This window comes from Scylla paramamosain, chromosome 1, assembly GCF_035594125.1.
Source record: "Scylla paramamosain isolate STU-SP2022 chromosome 1, ASM3559412v1, whole genome shotgun sequence".
In the NCBI taxonomy this organism is placed as follows: domain Eukaryota; kingdom Metazoa; phylum Arthropoda; class Malacostraca; order Decapoda; family Portunidae; genus Scylla; species Scylla paramamosain.
Genome location: NC_087151.1, coordinates 27,559,317 through 27,575,626, shown reverse-complemented (window position 1 = coordinate 27,575,626; position 16,310 = coordinate 27,559,317). Strand labels below are relative to the sequence as shown.

Below are 16,310 nucleotides of genomic sequence, written 5' to 3'. Positions count from 1 at the left end.
GGACCACTCGTATACACGCGTTATATAAAGCATCTCCTTTTTACTATTCTTTGTGTCTGAATAAAAGAATAGATTAATACAATTGCACATGTATGAACATGAAATGGGATTCTTCCTTCAGCGACGTGTTTGAGTGGGAACAATTTTACCGGCTTCGTGTAAAGCTTTATTAAATATCTATTTACTTATTTTTTTTTAAATCATGTGTATATATGGATAATGGATACAGAATCACAAAGCATAAGCATAGTACTTTTATGTAAATGATGAAAGCGACAAATTACAGACTAATAACACAAATCTATTACTGATTTGATACTTATTGACACAATAATGCAGGGACTACAAATCAAAATTCCCAACGTATCTGCATAAATAAAAATTGACAACTGAGAGATAATTTGAAAATATTAACAAAAAATGGCTGTCAGGCATCAATACATTTCGCTTCGTCATTGAATTCTCTCTCTCTCTCTCTCTCTCTCAGGATGTTAAACAGCCAGAAGTCAAGCATATTCCTATACATCATTTTCATCTTAACTTCCACACATTCTTTTCTTCTTATTTTACATACCGACCTTTTTTCCTCCACTTGCATTCATATTAATTATACACCACAGTCATCTTTACCTACTATCAGAGCTCGTAATATGAGCATTGACAATATATTCCCTTCCTCCTACTCGCAACTGTCCATGGAGACATTTTCCTTTCCTGCATATGATCCGCTATCATATTCACTTCCATTATGTGCCTTAATGATCCTGCTTCCTCTCTCTCTCTCTCTCTCTCTCTCTCTCTCTGCGTGGTATGGGACAAAATATATAGTAAATGTACATTCTTACCAGATTAATTACTACATTTTTCCTTATTAAAAACTATGTTTTTTGACTTAAATTCAGTTTAAGTTATATCTTCCTTAAAGCAGTATCAAACTCATTTGAAAATTACTGAAAATCCTTTCAAGTGTCCGCCACATTTATCACAAGTTGCTTTTATGAGTTCACTTTAGGAGAAAGACTTCCCCAATCTTCTCTACTTACCCATCTCTGATGGCCAAACCAAAAAGAAATAATTATAAATGGATAATACTGAGATGTCAAAAAAAGGGTTGGATATTACAGATAATGCAAGTAAAAGACGAAGAATTGTCTCTTTTAGCAGCATCTTTAGCTTAGGAAAGATATAAATCACAAGGAGCTATGTCTAGAAAACAGGCAGCTTACAAAACCTGTGGAATTCTGTGATTCATCAAGAAATCCTGGATCAGGTCTAAAGAAAGAAACCTGCTCTGTGAGTCAAGTAAGCTGCATCATGACAATGTCCTAACCGCTAAGGCATTGCCACAATACAACTACATCATGATGCCCATTCTTCACACCAAATAAAAGTTTTTAGTCAAGAGCCAGATTCCTCAGGTTAACTGCACACTGCCCTCCGAACACAACTTCATGTGATTCCTGGGTGAAGATTGTGCTGGGAACCATTAGTACCCATAGAAATTACCCATCCATGTCACCTAACTTTGACCCACTCTCCTGTCCAGGCAACTGAGTCACCTTTCATCATGGCTGGATGCTTCTGCTGTGTTTGTCCATTTCCTTTGTAAGTAATTTCTGCAAATACACAAAACAAGGGTACAGGGCAAGCGTCATTTTCTCCTGGTTCCCAACATAACTATCATACAACTGCAGTGACTGACATTTCTCAACAAGGAGCTGAGAGAGAGAGAGAGAGAGAGAGAGAGAGAGAGAGAGAGAGAGAGAGAGAGAGAGAGAGAGAGAGAGAGAGAGAGAGAGAGAGAGAGAGAGAGAGAGCACTCAGGCACCATGTGGGAGCCTCCTCAGACAAGAGGCAGTGCCAGGATAGTACTTACCTACAGTCATGTACTTCCATGATGGTATCTTGCTTCCTGGCAGCAGTACTATTACAAGATGTTACTTGAAATGTCCTGATATGGCAGCTCAGAAGCTATCAGACAGAACATAACTGCATACCTGGTAGCAATTTTGGAATAGGATTTCTGGAAAAATTTCAAGCAATATATGAACTGATGGGTTAAGTGTGTGGAGTAATAAGTGAGCACTTTAACATTAGGTTTTGAAACTAAAAAATTAGCCACTTTCTGTCCTTTGGCATAAAATTAGAAACATTTTTAACAGACCTTGTAGATATCTGGAGTAGACTAAATTAAGATTAAAAGAGAAACTGTACAAATGTAAGTATGGAAGCAGGATCATACATGTAACTCAAACCCTGTGCTATGATGTAACCATCCTATACAAACCCACACACACACACACCAAAACATCAACATCCACTAGCACATATATCAGTTACAGAAAACTGTTTAAATGTATAAGTGGAAACAGAATCACATGAGCATGGTTCTGGCCCTGTATGTTACAAGTAAACACACATACACACACACACACACAATTTCCTATAAAAAATAATAATAATAAATAAATAAAAATAAATAAATAAAAAATTTGTCCCTAGGCCTCTGAGGGTGACAAGTATAGAACCCCATGATCATCCTTGCAAGCATACCTGGGTCTCTGCATAAGGGTCTAACAACAGAACTGGCTTACCTTTGCTCCACCAACAGTCCCATCCCCTTTTTCACATCTGATTAGACCATTTAATCACACCAGAAGTGGATAAACCTTTTACATATATTTAAGACTGTCCCATAATTATGCATCTACATGTGCTCTTCACTTAGCCCTGTTATGCACAACCAAAGAGAACATTAACTTTCTCTCCAAATGTGTTCTCCACTCAGGCTCTTTGTATTCCTAAACTGTCATAACGCTTCATGCTTTGTTCATTCAACCAGTCCTCTTTCCAAAACAGTATTCCATTGCACTTTTATTTCTTATTCCATCCATACATGTTATTCTACACATTCATCAGACACCTCATCTCCACTACACAGTATTCAGTCTCCCCTTCTCTCTTGCTCCCATGTTCTGTTTGAGCCATATACAATGCTGATACCACCATTAAAATCACATGTAGCCTACTCGTTGCACCTTTATATTATTATGTATTATTATTATTATTTCATATATCAAAAAGACAGAGGGAAGGAGGCCTGTTCATAGCAGCACTCCTCAAAAAGTGAAAAAATCTAAATTCCATACCAAGTGACCTGTAATCAACACAAATAACTTTCTCTCACCTTTCCTGCTTAATTAATTTTAAACTTTTTATCTAAACACTTAAGAAAGTCTCCCTCCTCAAAGAACCATTCAAACATAATTACTCTTCTTCCATTTATCTTCCTTATATTTTTTTGTTATTTTACTCACATTCACTCAATTTCCTCTTCTCACTCTTCCAAGCTCCTTTACCAGCTACCTTAATGAATCCTCTAAATCAGCTACCAATGTTGTATCATCTGCTAACAGATTCCACTCTCTCTTATTACTGTTCACCAGACTTAAATCCCTTCCTAACATTCTCACTTTCCATTCACATTCTCACAAGTAAGGAGACATCACATATTCTTGCTGCTGAATTCAATGGAAAATCACTCATTACTTCTTGCTCAAAGGCATGCACTGCTTTTGACAAATACTCTTCATTTCTTTTAAATTTCTACCATGTAGCCCATACAATACCATAAACAATTCAGGAAAAGAATAAAAATAAAATAATAATAATAATGACAGTGAAGCTTGCATGTTTGTCTTTGAAGGCTGTACTTGAGAAATCTTAGGTGATTAGATTACTTGAATGAAACACTTTTTATTATAACAGAACCTAACTGTATTATAAGACACATACGTAAATAAGATTACAGACCCTTACAAATATCAAAACTTACTTCTCTTGTGAACAAACAGATAAGCTACAGCATTAAGTTTAGAAAATACACTTGCTTAACAAGGTGATAAATACGTATCGTCTTTTAATGTTTACAATATTAAGTAGAATGTAAACAAAAATATACAAGAAAATATTATAAAGCTTCTGTAGCCAAAATTAGGATGGTAGTCAAGAGAGCCAGTGTAGTGGAAGATTCAAACTAAGGGTTATTAATATAATATTCCACTCTTGCAACCTTCTATATACATTGAGAAACAACAATAAGTCCATTATTACAAGCCTTTGTAACAATTATGGAAATATTTAATTTCCTTAATTTCTTCTGGTCTAAAAATAAGTTTCCATGACTTCTATAATTCTTATTCCTAAAATGAGACAAGGCTTGTCTCAGCACTTGTCTTGAAGGGGATTTCAGCCTGGCATACAGACTTCTACATGGCTCAGCATTTGATACCAAGCTAGAGCCATTCTAGATCAAATTCAGGTTGAATGTTGTCTAGATGACTGGCATTTGCACTATTCAGATTTCCTTGAGCTACTACTCTCATAAAAAAGTGAACTTCATTATAAAATTTTACACAATGCAAAAATAATGCTAAAATGCAAAATCCCTACCTATTTCAGTAAATGTTGCACTTAAAAGTCTGATGTGGTGTTTGCAGTAATTTTCCTGATGTTTCATGGATGGCACTTTTGATGAACACATGTGTTATTTTCTTTATTGAATTACAATAGTACAAGAACATCATAATCTTAGAATACTTGATTCATTAAGGTACGAGTACACAGAGAGATTGCACTGCAGAAATTTGCAGTTCTAAATACTAAGAAAACTAAATCATCCAAAACTTATGATATTTGTGGAGTTATGCTTTAAGATGCATTGACAAGAGAAATATTATAATGGACATTTTGAAAATCAGTTATAAGGAGAGAGAGAGAGAGAGAGAGAGAGAGAGAGAGAGAGAGAGAGAGAGAGAGAGAGAGAGAGAGAGAGAGAGAGAGAGAGAGAGAGAGAGAGAGAGAGAGAGAGAGTGGCTACCTTAAATATTACACACTTAATATGAGTTTCTATGTGATTTTGTAGTACAAAATACAAATTTTTTTCTCTTGTCTCATAATTTTTAAATTTATAGCATGCTTACTTTCCCATTGTGAGCAAGATACACCTTTTAAATCATACCTTTATTTCATTTTTTAAAACTGTTTTTTATGGAAACTTTACTATCACTGAATCTTTGATTCTATCAATATAATCATGACATTCTAAGGCAGCTACATCATCTTTTCCCTGAAGGTGCTAAAATAATCCATCATGAGAAACTGTAAATATATTTTCTTAATTTTTCAACACAAATAATAGCATTCTGCTGTAACATTTCTTGCCTTTAAAATATTTGTATCCAGTCTTAATGTAGCTATATTTATGTACATGTAAATGAAACCATTCACCATGGTTCAACAGAATATTATGTTGAAGATATTAACATAACTTCACCTTAATCTATCAATGGGGAAGAAAACATGATATAACCACAATGATAATTTACACTATGAACACACTGATATGCTTGTTCTTTCAGTAAATGATCTTTCTAACCAGCATTATTTCAACATCACTGATGTTATTCCCCTTAGTAAGACAGAATTTGTTATAATTCACAACAGTAAAGATGTCTGATGCAAGGTAAGAGCAAATAAGAGCAAAGTGAAGTGTTCGAGTCCTCTCTTAAGTGCATTCGCCAGATAAGCAGTTTTACCTTTAGCTTATGTGAGGAAGTCCACATTTTCTTTGGGATCAGATATACACCATACTTTTGTACAATGTAAGATCATGAAAACTAATGCAACAACACGAGCTCACTATCAGTCTAAATTGGTCTTTGTACTTTTATCTTGGCATCTAAAAAAAAAAAAAAAAAAAAAAAAAAAAAAAAAAAAAAAAAAAATGTATACAACTCTCTTCAATTACACTAAACAAACACACAAACAGAAGCTTGCATCTTACATATTTACACAATGATTAATAATATGCAGTCTTTCATATAAAGAAACATTGACTAAATATGCACAAAAATCCCAGAAAAGGATGTATAGTAATATAAAATGCATATTTTATTCACAAAAATATCATCTTGCTCATTTCAACCATCACAATATATGTAATAGGTTGTTTCATTAATTCAGCAATAACAAATGCCCAAGAGAAGTTGAACACATAATTATATTACAAAGACTTGTTCTTCTGTAAAGATCAAAATCTATTGCTATCTTCACTTTTTTACCTCATCTGAAAAGAAAGATTGTGGTGCCAATATTCATATTTTACTTCTTCTCATGTTTGTTCTTTATGTGTTTTTGTAAATTTTGAGCACGGGATGTGCTGAATTTGCACTCTGGGCACTGATGAGGCTTGTCATGAGCTGAAACGTGACGTTTAAGTCTATCAATGCGTGGAGTAGTGAATTCACAAACTGAACATTTGTGAATAACTACATGCTCTTTTTTCCTGTGTTCCACACAATCTCTGTATGTCTTGGAGGTGAAAGGGCATTGTTTGCAAGTGTATGGCCCCTTGTTGTGGATGCGCATATGGCGTGTTAAACTATCTTTCTTCTGAAACTGCTTACCACATAACGTGCATTTTAAAGCTGGGTTGTCTTCAGTGAAGTTCTGGTCAATCTTTTTTGATGAACTAGAGGTGGCAGAGCCCTAAAAACACAAAAAAGAAATCATACACCATTTGTATATAAGACAAGTTACTGTACTTGCTAACACATATGACACAACTCAGCATCCCCTATTTTACAAAGTTTTGAGAAAAAAGTAAATCTAAAAAAAACAAAAATAATAATAAATAAATAAATAAATAAGTAAATAAATAAATAAATAAATAAATAAATGATAAATAAATAAATAAAAAATCTTATAAAATTTAACCAACCTTGCTTAAATAGTAGGTGAACCCATACAAATGAGTGGTTTGTTAACACATGTATCAAACCAAAAAAAATGTCTGGAAGGCAAGTGACGAGGAAAGATGTCAGTAATGCAACAGTGGAAACACCACGCACATCGAGAACTTCACCCAATAGAAAAATGGAAGTTACAGCATATAAAATTGATAAAGTTGTGCTACGACACGGTGCTAATTTTGTTATGATCAGCCATGTAGTTCTAGAGATATTAGCATTTGAGTAGCATTATGGTCAGGTTGGGCCAGGCCGCTCAAAATGAAACAACCTCCATAGTAAACTTCGCTTCACTAATAATTATGTATCTTGATATTTTTCCAATATTATATGTTACTCTAAATAGAAAAGACAAGAAGTTCCTATTTTTGAATTGCTTCTATAATTCTTTTTCTTTTTATGCCTTCAAAGAGAAAATTGCTCATAAGTTATTATAAATTATTACTTCTTGAACAAGTACTAGTCATAGAAGTGATTTAGTATTTGCGAGAAAAAACAATTTGATCCTAGCACATTGTAAAAATGACAGAGCTGGCACTGTTACTAAACACCTTGAGATCATATCAGATCAGATGATGACATCTGGTCTGGTCTGGAGACATCAATTTGTGATTTTTCACAGCTGTCAATAGCTGACCACATAACCATTAAAACTAAATTCACATGAGCTACTTTTTGTGGTCAATGGCCACCACAATAAATGGTTGCCACAAATGAGTAGCAGCACTGTGCACACGAGCCACTCAGTGGCGGCCACAAATGAGGTCAGTGCCATATGGATCTCGTGGAAATAGCAGCTATCTGCACTTTCTTTGTGAAGACGAAGTGGAAATAGCACAGAAAATACTGGGTGTACCTCACAGTTACTTATAACAGACTATTGCATGCAGCATTTCACACATTATTCTTCTTCAGTATTCTTTCATATTCAGATCATAAAGTGTTGGTCTCTTCTCCACCTCTGTGATCAATATTTCACTGTCACACAACTCTTTAGGTATTCTTCCCACTCATGGAAAGGAACGCTTGATGCTGTGACAGACAGGACAGGACAGTGCGAAAGCAGCGGGAGGCAGAGTGGCAGCCATAAATAATGGCTTGTGTATATGCTCTGATTTGAAATAATGATTTCTATCACTGGCCACTGTGGCCAGCCACACTGCTGTGGTCAGAAAATGGGTCCACCTGCCACAACTCACCACTTTTCTGTGGCTGCCACAGAAAAGGACCAATAGAGATGTGTGTATTCTATATTTGGCCATTTTTTTATGTTCACCACTGGCCACAAAAAGTGGCTCGTGTGAATGCAGCCTGACGGTGGAGCCTGCCGGTGCAGCCCCTGTGTCAGCAGTTCTTTGTTTGATACACAACTTTCCATTCAGTAATACACTGAACTGGTGCCAGCTCGTTCTTTTCTTTTTCTTTTCAGTATCATGCATTACTGTGAAAATTATTAACGCACACACACACAGATATATATATATATATATATATATATATATATATATATATATATATATATATATATATATATATATATATATATATATATATATATATATATATATATATATATATATATATATATATATATATGTGTGTGTATCCCTCGACTATCGTGGGTATTACAATTGAAAACCCCCTACAATAGGTGAAAATCCGTGAAATAGAAACAGTACTGTACTGTATATTTCAAAAATTTTCATTTTTCATAATCATTTTATTATTTTTATATATTTAAGTTTTTATAAACTGTCCTCAAACTCTTATAAATCTTTTCTACACTCTTAAACACTTTTAAACTCAAACTTACTTTTAGACACATCCTTACGTATTTAAAAAAAATTAAATTCCATGCACTCACTTGTGAAGATGCTACAACTATATATATATATATATATATATATATATATATATATATATATATATATATATATATATATATATATATATATTTTTTTTTTTCCCTTTCCTCAGTGGACAAGTGGTCAACAGATTACCCTAGACCCCCCTAGTAATAACACACCACTGGTTGTTCTGCATTCTGTGCTCAACCTATCATTTAGGCTGCACTTGACACAAAGGATGATTTTTGCATTCTCCCTTTTCCTAGGAAAATGTTTCTTGTGTGCACTGCCAACTACAATATTTTTAGGTGACCTGATTAAAATATCTGAACTTCATGAGTTTGCCCTACACCTGTTAATTAGTCTCACTAGCAAACAAAACACAACTATCAAAAGAGAATGACTCTTCAAAACTCTTTTTTTTTTTTTTATGTAAGAAGGACACTGGCCAAGGGCAACAAAAATCAATAAAAAAAATGCCCACTGAAATGCCAGTCCTGTAAAAGGGTCAAGGCAGTGGTCAAAAATTGGTGGATAAGTGTCTTGAAACCTCCCTCTTGAAGGAATTCAAGTCATAGGACGGTGGAAATACAGAAGCAGGCAGGGAGTTCCAGAGTTTACCAGAACTCCCTGCCTGCTTCTGTATTTTAATTTTAATGCCTGTCAATGCAAAAGAGAAGTCTGCATCCACTATCAAGTTCAAATAGTGGACTGGAAATACCTGAGGTTCTGGGTGTGTGATTTACATATCACATAAAAGTAAACAATGAATCATACTTGCAAGCTATAGGTGTGATATAAAGAATATTAATTTTTATTTAACATGAAGCAACATGGCTTGATAAAAGTGGTAAAAAGGAGAGATTGGGTGCATGCTTGATGAGACAAAAGTTGGATGTGTTGATGCTCAGCAAAATTAAGAGAGAGAGAGAGAGAGAGAGAGAGAGAGAGAGAGAGAGAGAGAGAGAGAGAGAGAGAGAGAGAGAGAGAGAGAGAGAGAGAGAGAGAGAGAGAGAGAGAGAGAGAGAGAGAGAGAGAGAGAGAGAGAAAGTGGTTATATGTGAAAAGAGGAATATTGTAACAAAATTCATATAATGTGATAATGTTATTACTATATGGACTTCTTATTGTTAAATATCTCTTTATTAAAAAATAGATTACCCCTTATGGGGATGTCAGCCTGATATGTACACAGATAAAACAATTCAATACTGTGTATAAATGAGCAACAAGGAAGCATAACAATGAAGATTCTCTTAAAAAAATCCCCAAAAGTAATTCAAAATTCATCTTGTTCTTACTTTAATTAACAATGGGAGCATGGGAGCAGTGTTTTACTCCAATGACACCACTAAAAAACAAAATTACTCACCTTTTGGTAGCAAACTTCTTGCTGAGGTGTTGGTGCTGTTGAGGCTGTAGGCAAGTCCTCTGTGAATTCGTATAAGTTCTCATTGGGTTCCTGTTCAAAAGACATGTATCTCTTATGAAGTCTGTAAAGTATACCTTTTATCATAAAACTGGTCATCAACTAATACAGAACTTCATTCATTTACCTTCTGCTATCAACCTTCACATGGTTAACATGTCTTGAAATAAATATAGTGTTTAATTTTTAAATCAACAGTATAATTTCATTGAAATCCATGCATTTTCCTCTGCCAATTAACTGCATAAAACTGTAGTTTCAGTTAATGCAGGTAGTTCTAAAGAAACCAATATGTTAGTCACAGTGAAAATGATAGCAGCACTAGAAGCAATTGGTTTCATGCTACTGGTTGTACCAGTCTGTGAGTTACCTTAGTCTTATAATTACAAAATTTATATTAAACATAATACAACAATAATAAAATGGGAAATACATTACCACAGCATGGAAGGTAGCAACTTCCTCTCTTGGTTCATGCTTGGTATCATACTGAGGCCGCATGTCAACAAAACTGTTTAGAAGATTGGGAATTTCTTCTGAGGACACTGTAACTTGAGGGATCTGTGGTTGTGGCTTTGTTTCTACAGGTTCTATTTTCCCTGACCTCATAATATCAATTTGAGGATGCAAAGAGGTATCAGATATCTGTTCATGAGAGGACTGATCAAGAGCACTTGAATGTGATGTTGTTGGAAAGTGTGGTGGGGAGATTTTATTATGATGGTTGATGATGGTATTAGAACACTGCATAGATGGCAGTGGCTGAACAGCTACATGTGGCTGTAGGGAGGAAGACATTTGTGTTTGCAGAAAAGGTGCTGGGGCATTATTTTGTAAAGGAGCATGAGTCAGCTCAGTATTATAGTCCTGAGATTCTGAAAGATGTCTCTGGGGCTCTTCTATGGGAGTAAGGTCAGGTGTTTGATTCTCAGCATGATTAAAGGTTCCCTCATCATTATAGTAATGAACTGGTGTTGGGGGTGGTGGAGAAGCAGCAACATGGTTGTTCATTTCCACCGGCTGACTTGTAGATGGGATGTTGTTTGAAGCAGGTGTTGGAACTTTTTTCTTGGACATTGACGTTCTTCTCCTCTTACGAGCAGGCCCACCTGAGTCAGTCTTATTTCTGTTTTTTAAGTTGGATTTGACACCATCATCATCAAGAAGAGATAACCCTCGAATTCTTAAGCATTCTGCAGCTCGCATGATGTCAGGGATCAAAGAATCTTTCACACTGACCTCTCCAATGTACATGAAATCAAGAAGAGCCTCTAATTCTTTAGAAGTCACATTATTAATGACAACTACTGGATTTATACAAGGTGTCCATTCAAAGATAGCATTAAAATATTGACTGCATGTTGACAGGACAAACTTATGAACAGGGTAAAAATTTCCTTCACATGCCAGTGTTGCATCAGTGTAACTCGTCTGAAAAGAAAGGAAATTCTATTTAGCATAATCTATGATACATAATGACACATTTTCTCACAGAATATTTAAAAAATACTGGAAAAATTACACACAGACACAAAAGTTATTTGTAAAATCTTCTTACCTTTGTTCGTAAGTTTCCAATGGCTTGACTGAAAACTGAGGCGTGCTCCATCCAGTGCAGAGCAAGCAGGTCACTCTCCATCCTGGACCTGATAATAAAATTAGTTAGACACTATGAAAGGAAGAAGTACCATATTCTACATGAAACAACATTTTAACTAGCTGAAAACAGAACATTTTAAGAGGAGAACAAGCATGCAATTACTATGATCAGAAGAGCAATTATCATAAAAATAACAAAAGATGATAGCATGAGATGCAACACTGTGACAAAGATAGGTTGAAGACAGTGGAGAGTAGTTCCTAAGATGAAATGCATTAATTCCACCCTGTTCAAAAGACCAGTGTGAGTGGAACCCCATCCATGCATGTAAAATGTACTCTATACATGGGCAGATAAAACAGAGTTAGCAGCTGGGGAGATGGGTAAGAAAACTGGCAGAGATGGTTCAGAATACTTAGCTTCATAGAATCTGTTCTTAAAAGAGAAGAGACATGAAGTTTCTAGCTTAGTTTATAACTAAATGGGATGACCAAGGATGTTCAGAGTATAAGAGTGTCATTGAAAAAGGGGGGTATAGTTATATGGAATGTTGTGTCGAGTTGATAGAAAGAAAAAATTGGGTTTTTGCTCTCCCTTAATCAGAAATTACAGAAAGATCAAAAGGCAGGCATTCTGTGGCATGCCAGTGCCTGCTGTTTAGCTCCTGAAGCTAAAAACTGCAGAGTAGTATCATCAGTGTAGGAGTGGAAAATACTATGTTTCACTTATGAGATCATTTATGAATAATAGAGTGGAAGATACAACAGAACCCTGTGGAACACTACTGTTCATAGATCTAGGAGAAAACCAACGATTATCTACCACAGCAATAGGAAAGTCAGAAAGGAAACAAGATAAAATTACAGAGAAGGATAGAAGTCATAAGAGGGTAGTTCGGAAATTAAAGCTTTGTCGCAGACTATCAGATACTTATGATGTGTGAAAGGAAACTGGTTTCACCAAATTCATCAGAAGGCCAGAAGATCACCAGCTGAACAGCCACAATGGAATCCATACTAGTGATTAAATATAAGGCTGTGAAGTGACAGATATTAACCCTCTCACATACCAGATGCACACATGCCAAAATGTCTACATGCAAAACTGCACCAATACATAAGTGCTTAAAAAAATATCTAAATTAATTAAAAATAAAGTTTTTAGTATAAGGGTGTCAATTTTTTGTGAGTCAATGATGAGTGTATAGGAAGGATGATTCTTCTCAGATGCCTTACATGGCGACAAAGGTGGGAGGCTGAGGCATCGGGTGGATGATCTAAATACTAGGGATAATGACAGGTAACCATGGAAGGTCTGGTTGAGCATGGGCTAAATTTACGTAAGTGCACCCGTCTAACATTTTCTGATGAAACTACATTTTTCTGGTAGATTTTTATTTACTTTGAATGAATCTTGTAGCTGTTTCCTCTTATATACCTCCCCACACACACACACACATAAACAAGTAAAAATTAATAAAAAAACATTAACTAAACCTAACCTAAACCTAATCTACCTTAACAGTAAATATAAAAATTATCTCAGGAACGAACAATTTGTGGCGGTAAAAAATACACACCACTGTGCTATGTGTGGCTCAAGTACTTCACTGAGAACAATGTTTTTTTTTTTTTTTTTTTTTTTTGGTAAATTTATAGTTTAAGCCAATGTCCCCAATCTCTACCCACGGCCCCCCAATCCCTCAAGCAAGCTTGGGGGCCTGTGGGGAACCTAACCCAACCTAACCTAACCTAACCTGCCCGCGCAGCTTATGGGTACTTATAGAGACTTCCTATTGGTGCAACTCGTGGTGTTAAGTGGTGGTAGCACGTGATTGGCCCGAGGAATTATAGACACAGTGATCCTATCCAGCAGCTACCCACAATTCAAAGCATTAAACAACTGAAGTTCAGGCAACAATACACCATTTATGTTTAACTGTGGACTTAGAAAAAGTTGAGAGCGCTGTGCATTCCCAGGCCTATTGTGGCGTTATTATTAATTTCCGACAAGTAGTGTAATCATTAGAAATTATGTGAATAGTGAGAAGAACAAAATGAGGTAGGTTATTACCACGTAGTGTGTAATGGCTTAAACTATAATAAAACCTTTTTTTTTTGCCGTGAGACGAGGGCACTTGTATAATAACAGTGTGGATTGTATAGATTAACAAGGGAGGGGATGATTTCAAGGAGTTCATGGATGAGATAATCTACCTGAGATACAATAAAAGAACAGAAATGGTAAAATTATTATTGAGTAAACCAGGAAAAAAAAAAAAAAAAAAAAAAAAAATATATATATATATATATATATATATATATATATATATATATATATATATATATATATATATATATATATATATATATATATATATATATATATATATATATATATATATATATATATATATATATATATATATATATATATATATATATATACACACACACATATAAAAAAGCGAATATGACAAACAAATAAAATAAGCACAAGGGCACAATAACGCCTTTGTGTAACGATCCAATATGCAGTCGTTTACAGCTTATAGTACCCTGAAAATTCATGGCGGCTTGCAGTGTGGTAACAGTTCTTGAATGGTTGGTGGGTGGGCCTGTGATCAACGCCCATCTCATGCGCCCACCAATAACTAACGGAACCCAAGGCATGAGTTCCGTGGACTTCTCTTTGAAAGCTTATTCTATGAGACTATAAGAAACATGCTTTATTCTGGATTAATACTGTATTTATGAGCATTTCATTCTTCCTCGCAACCACGTGAAATACTCACCTCGTCTGCACCAACGTCTTACTGGCAGCCTGACCTCCGCCGTGACACAGATCACGTATCCTTCTTACTTCCCGCCAACTTCTTCCACATTTCCAGAAACCTCTATGTCACTTCAACTTTACACACACACTGCAAGAACAAACAGAGTTATATAAAATCTCGCAGCAACGGTTGATTCAAGGAGCGGAGGACGGCACTTTTCACATTGCCGTTAAAAGCTGAGTTTGCTTTATGCCTTCACTTGTTTGTAAACAGTGTAGTGACACCTTATGGGGGAAAGGGAAACTAGATTCACCCGGGTAATTCAAAAGAATAATGCAGTCGTATATTTAGCATTCTTATTTGATGAACAACTGCTACACCCAGTGCTGCTGCTGCTGCTGCTGCGGCTGCAATAGCAACAGCAGCAGTAGCAGCAGCAGCAGCAGCAACAACAACAGCAGCAGTAGCAATGATAATAATAATAATAATAATAATAATAATAATAATAATAATAATAATAATAATAATAATAATAATAATAATAATAATAAGCAGCAGCAGCAGCAGCAACAGCAGCAACAGTAGTAGTAGTAGTAGTAGTAGTAGTAGTAGTAGTAGTGAGGATAAGTAAATACAGTAGTTGTAGTGGTAGTGAGGATAAGTAAATACAGTAGTAGTAGTGGTAGTGAGGATAAGTAATTACAGAAACAGTAGTAGTAGTAGTAGTAGTGAGGATAAGTAATTACAGTTGCAGTAATAGTAGTAGTAGCAGGAATAGTAGTTTCTCTTCATATATCAGCTTGTCTCTTGTAAAGCATCATATGGACCATTTCTCGTTCTTCGACCCTAATCATGTACAGCGCACATCGTAAAGTACTACCCTCCTCTCAAGCCAAAATTAACTGGAAACATATGTCAGCGGCCATTATGTTACTCGATAGGAGGGCATGGTCACAGCCAATGATCCTTCCTTGGTCACAGCCTGCCGCCATGCCGTGACCTCAGGCCCTGTGATGGTCCTGTTGGGTGGTAGCATGTAGGCATGTTCTCTGTTATTTAACTTTTGTCATAAGTATCATAAGCCATGGTGCGTCACAGATATATTGAGTTTATATATATATATATATATATATATATATATATATATATAAGATGTACGTACCTGGGTGTATACCGAATAGTGATGAATGCAACCTGCCTCGCTGAACGACGCGCGTCGTGAGTGGTGAGCTGCTGGCACGACAATGAGAAGTCACCCACCTCTGCCTAGCGCTCTCTTAATTTTACATCTGCTATCCCCCGCCCCCTTTTTTCTACCTTGAAATATGCAAGATTCCACATTCATCAAATTAATAGTATAATGTAAATCCTTTCATAATTTTATGGCAAATACTAAACATTTTAACATCTATGAAAAATAAATAAATTAATTAATGAATGAGTAAATAAATTAACTAAAATAGGTAAACAAATAATTTTTAATTGGTTTCTATTCTTTTTTTTTATTCGATGGAGAATGCCCTGAATGTGAACATTACACACCTTTGAATAGTACCTTTATGAACATATGATCCAACAATGATGTTTTATCTCCGTCGGCACTTACGGGTGCGAGGATCTAACTAATAAAGGAATACAACTCAAAACCGATTCAACACTTATCTGATACGCAGACATCATCCTACGCTGACCTACGGCTATCACCAACCTGCATTTTAAAATTGGTTATTACATTCCGTAGACTTACAGAGGGGTGGAGTGGGAGACGCACGTGCCTCAAGTAACCACCCGCTGTAGGTTTCTGGTACTTGAACTCTTCATTTAATTATTAATTTGTTTTAATAGATAT

At 35.5% G+C, this 16,310-nt stretch overlaps 1 protein-coding gene across 4 annotated transcripts; it reads right to left on the bottom strand.

Annotated features, from left to right (window-relative positions):
* Window positions 1-3,753: 3,753 nt before the first annotated feature.
* On the bottom strand, window positions 3,754-15,777 carry LOC135102617 (zinc finger and BTB domain-containing protein 49-like). Of its 4 annotated transcripts, XM_064007894.1 has the most exons (6): window positions 15,624-15,777; window positions 14,480-14,608; window positions 11,644-11,731; window positions 10,524-11,516; window positions 10,029-10,118; window positions 3,754-6,549 (listed from the first exon to the last, which is right to left on the bottom strand). In XM_064007894.1, the coding sequence occupies exons 3-6, from the start codon at window positions 11,722-11,724 to the stop codon at window positions 6,163-6,165; spliced, it is 1,551 nt and encodes a 516-aa protein (XP_063863964.1). In that variant the 5' UTR covers window positions 11,725-11,731; window positions 14,480-14,608; window positions 15,624-15,777; the 3' UTR covers window positions 3,754-6,162. The 4 variants fall into 4 exon arrangements, with proteins under 4 accessions (XP_063863964.1, XP_063863972.1, XP_063863954.1 ...); XM_064007902.1 differs by lacking the exon at window positions 14,480-14,608 and having other exon boundaries at window positions 15,624-15,744; XM_064007884.1 differs by lacking the exon at window positions 15,624-15,777 and having other exon boundaries at window positions 14,480-14,742.
* Between the last annotated feature and the right edge of the window lie 533 nt (window positions 15,778-16,310).

Coding starts and splice junctions, on each gene's coding strand:
- LOC135102617 (XM_064007875.1), bottom strand. CDS start 14,319: ATGGGCGTTGATCACAGGCCCACCCACCAACCATTCAAGAACTGTTAC. Junction 11,732..14,242: donor AGCCGCCATGAATTTTCAGG/GTACTATAAGCT, acceptor TTTTATTATCAG/GTCCAGGATGGAGAGTGACC. Junction 6,550..10,028: donor AAGAAGTTTGCTACCAAAAG/GTGAGTAATTTT, acceptor TTGTGTTTTTAG/GGCTCTGCCACCTCTAGTTC.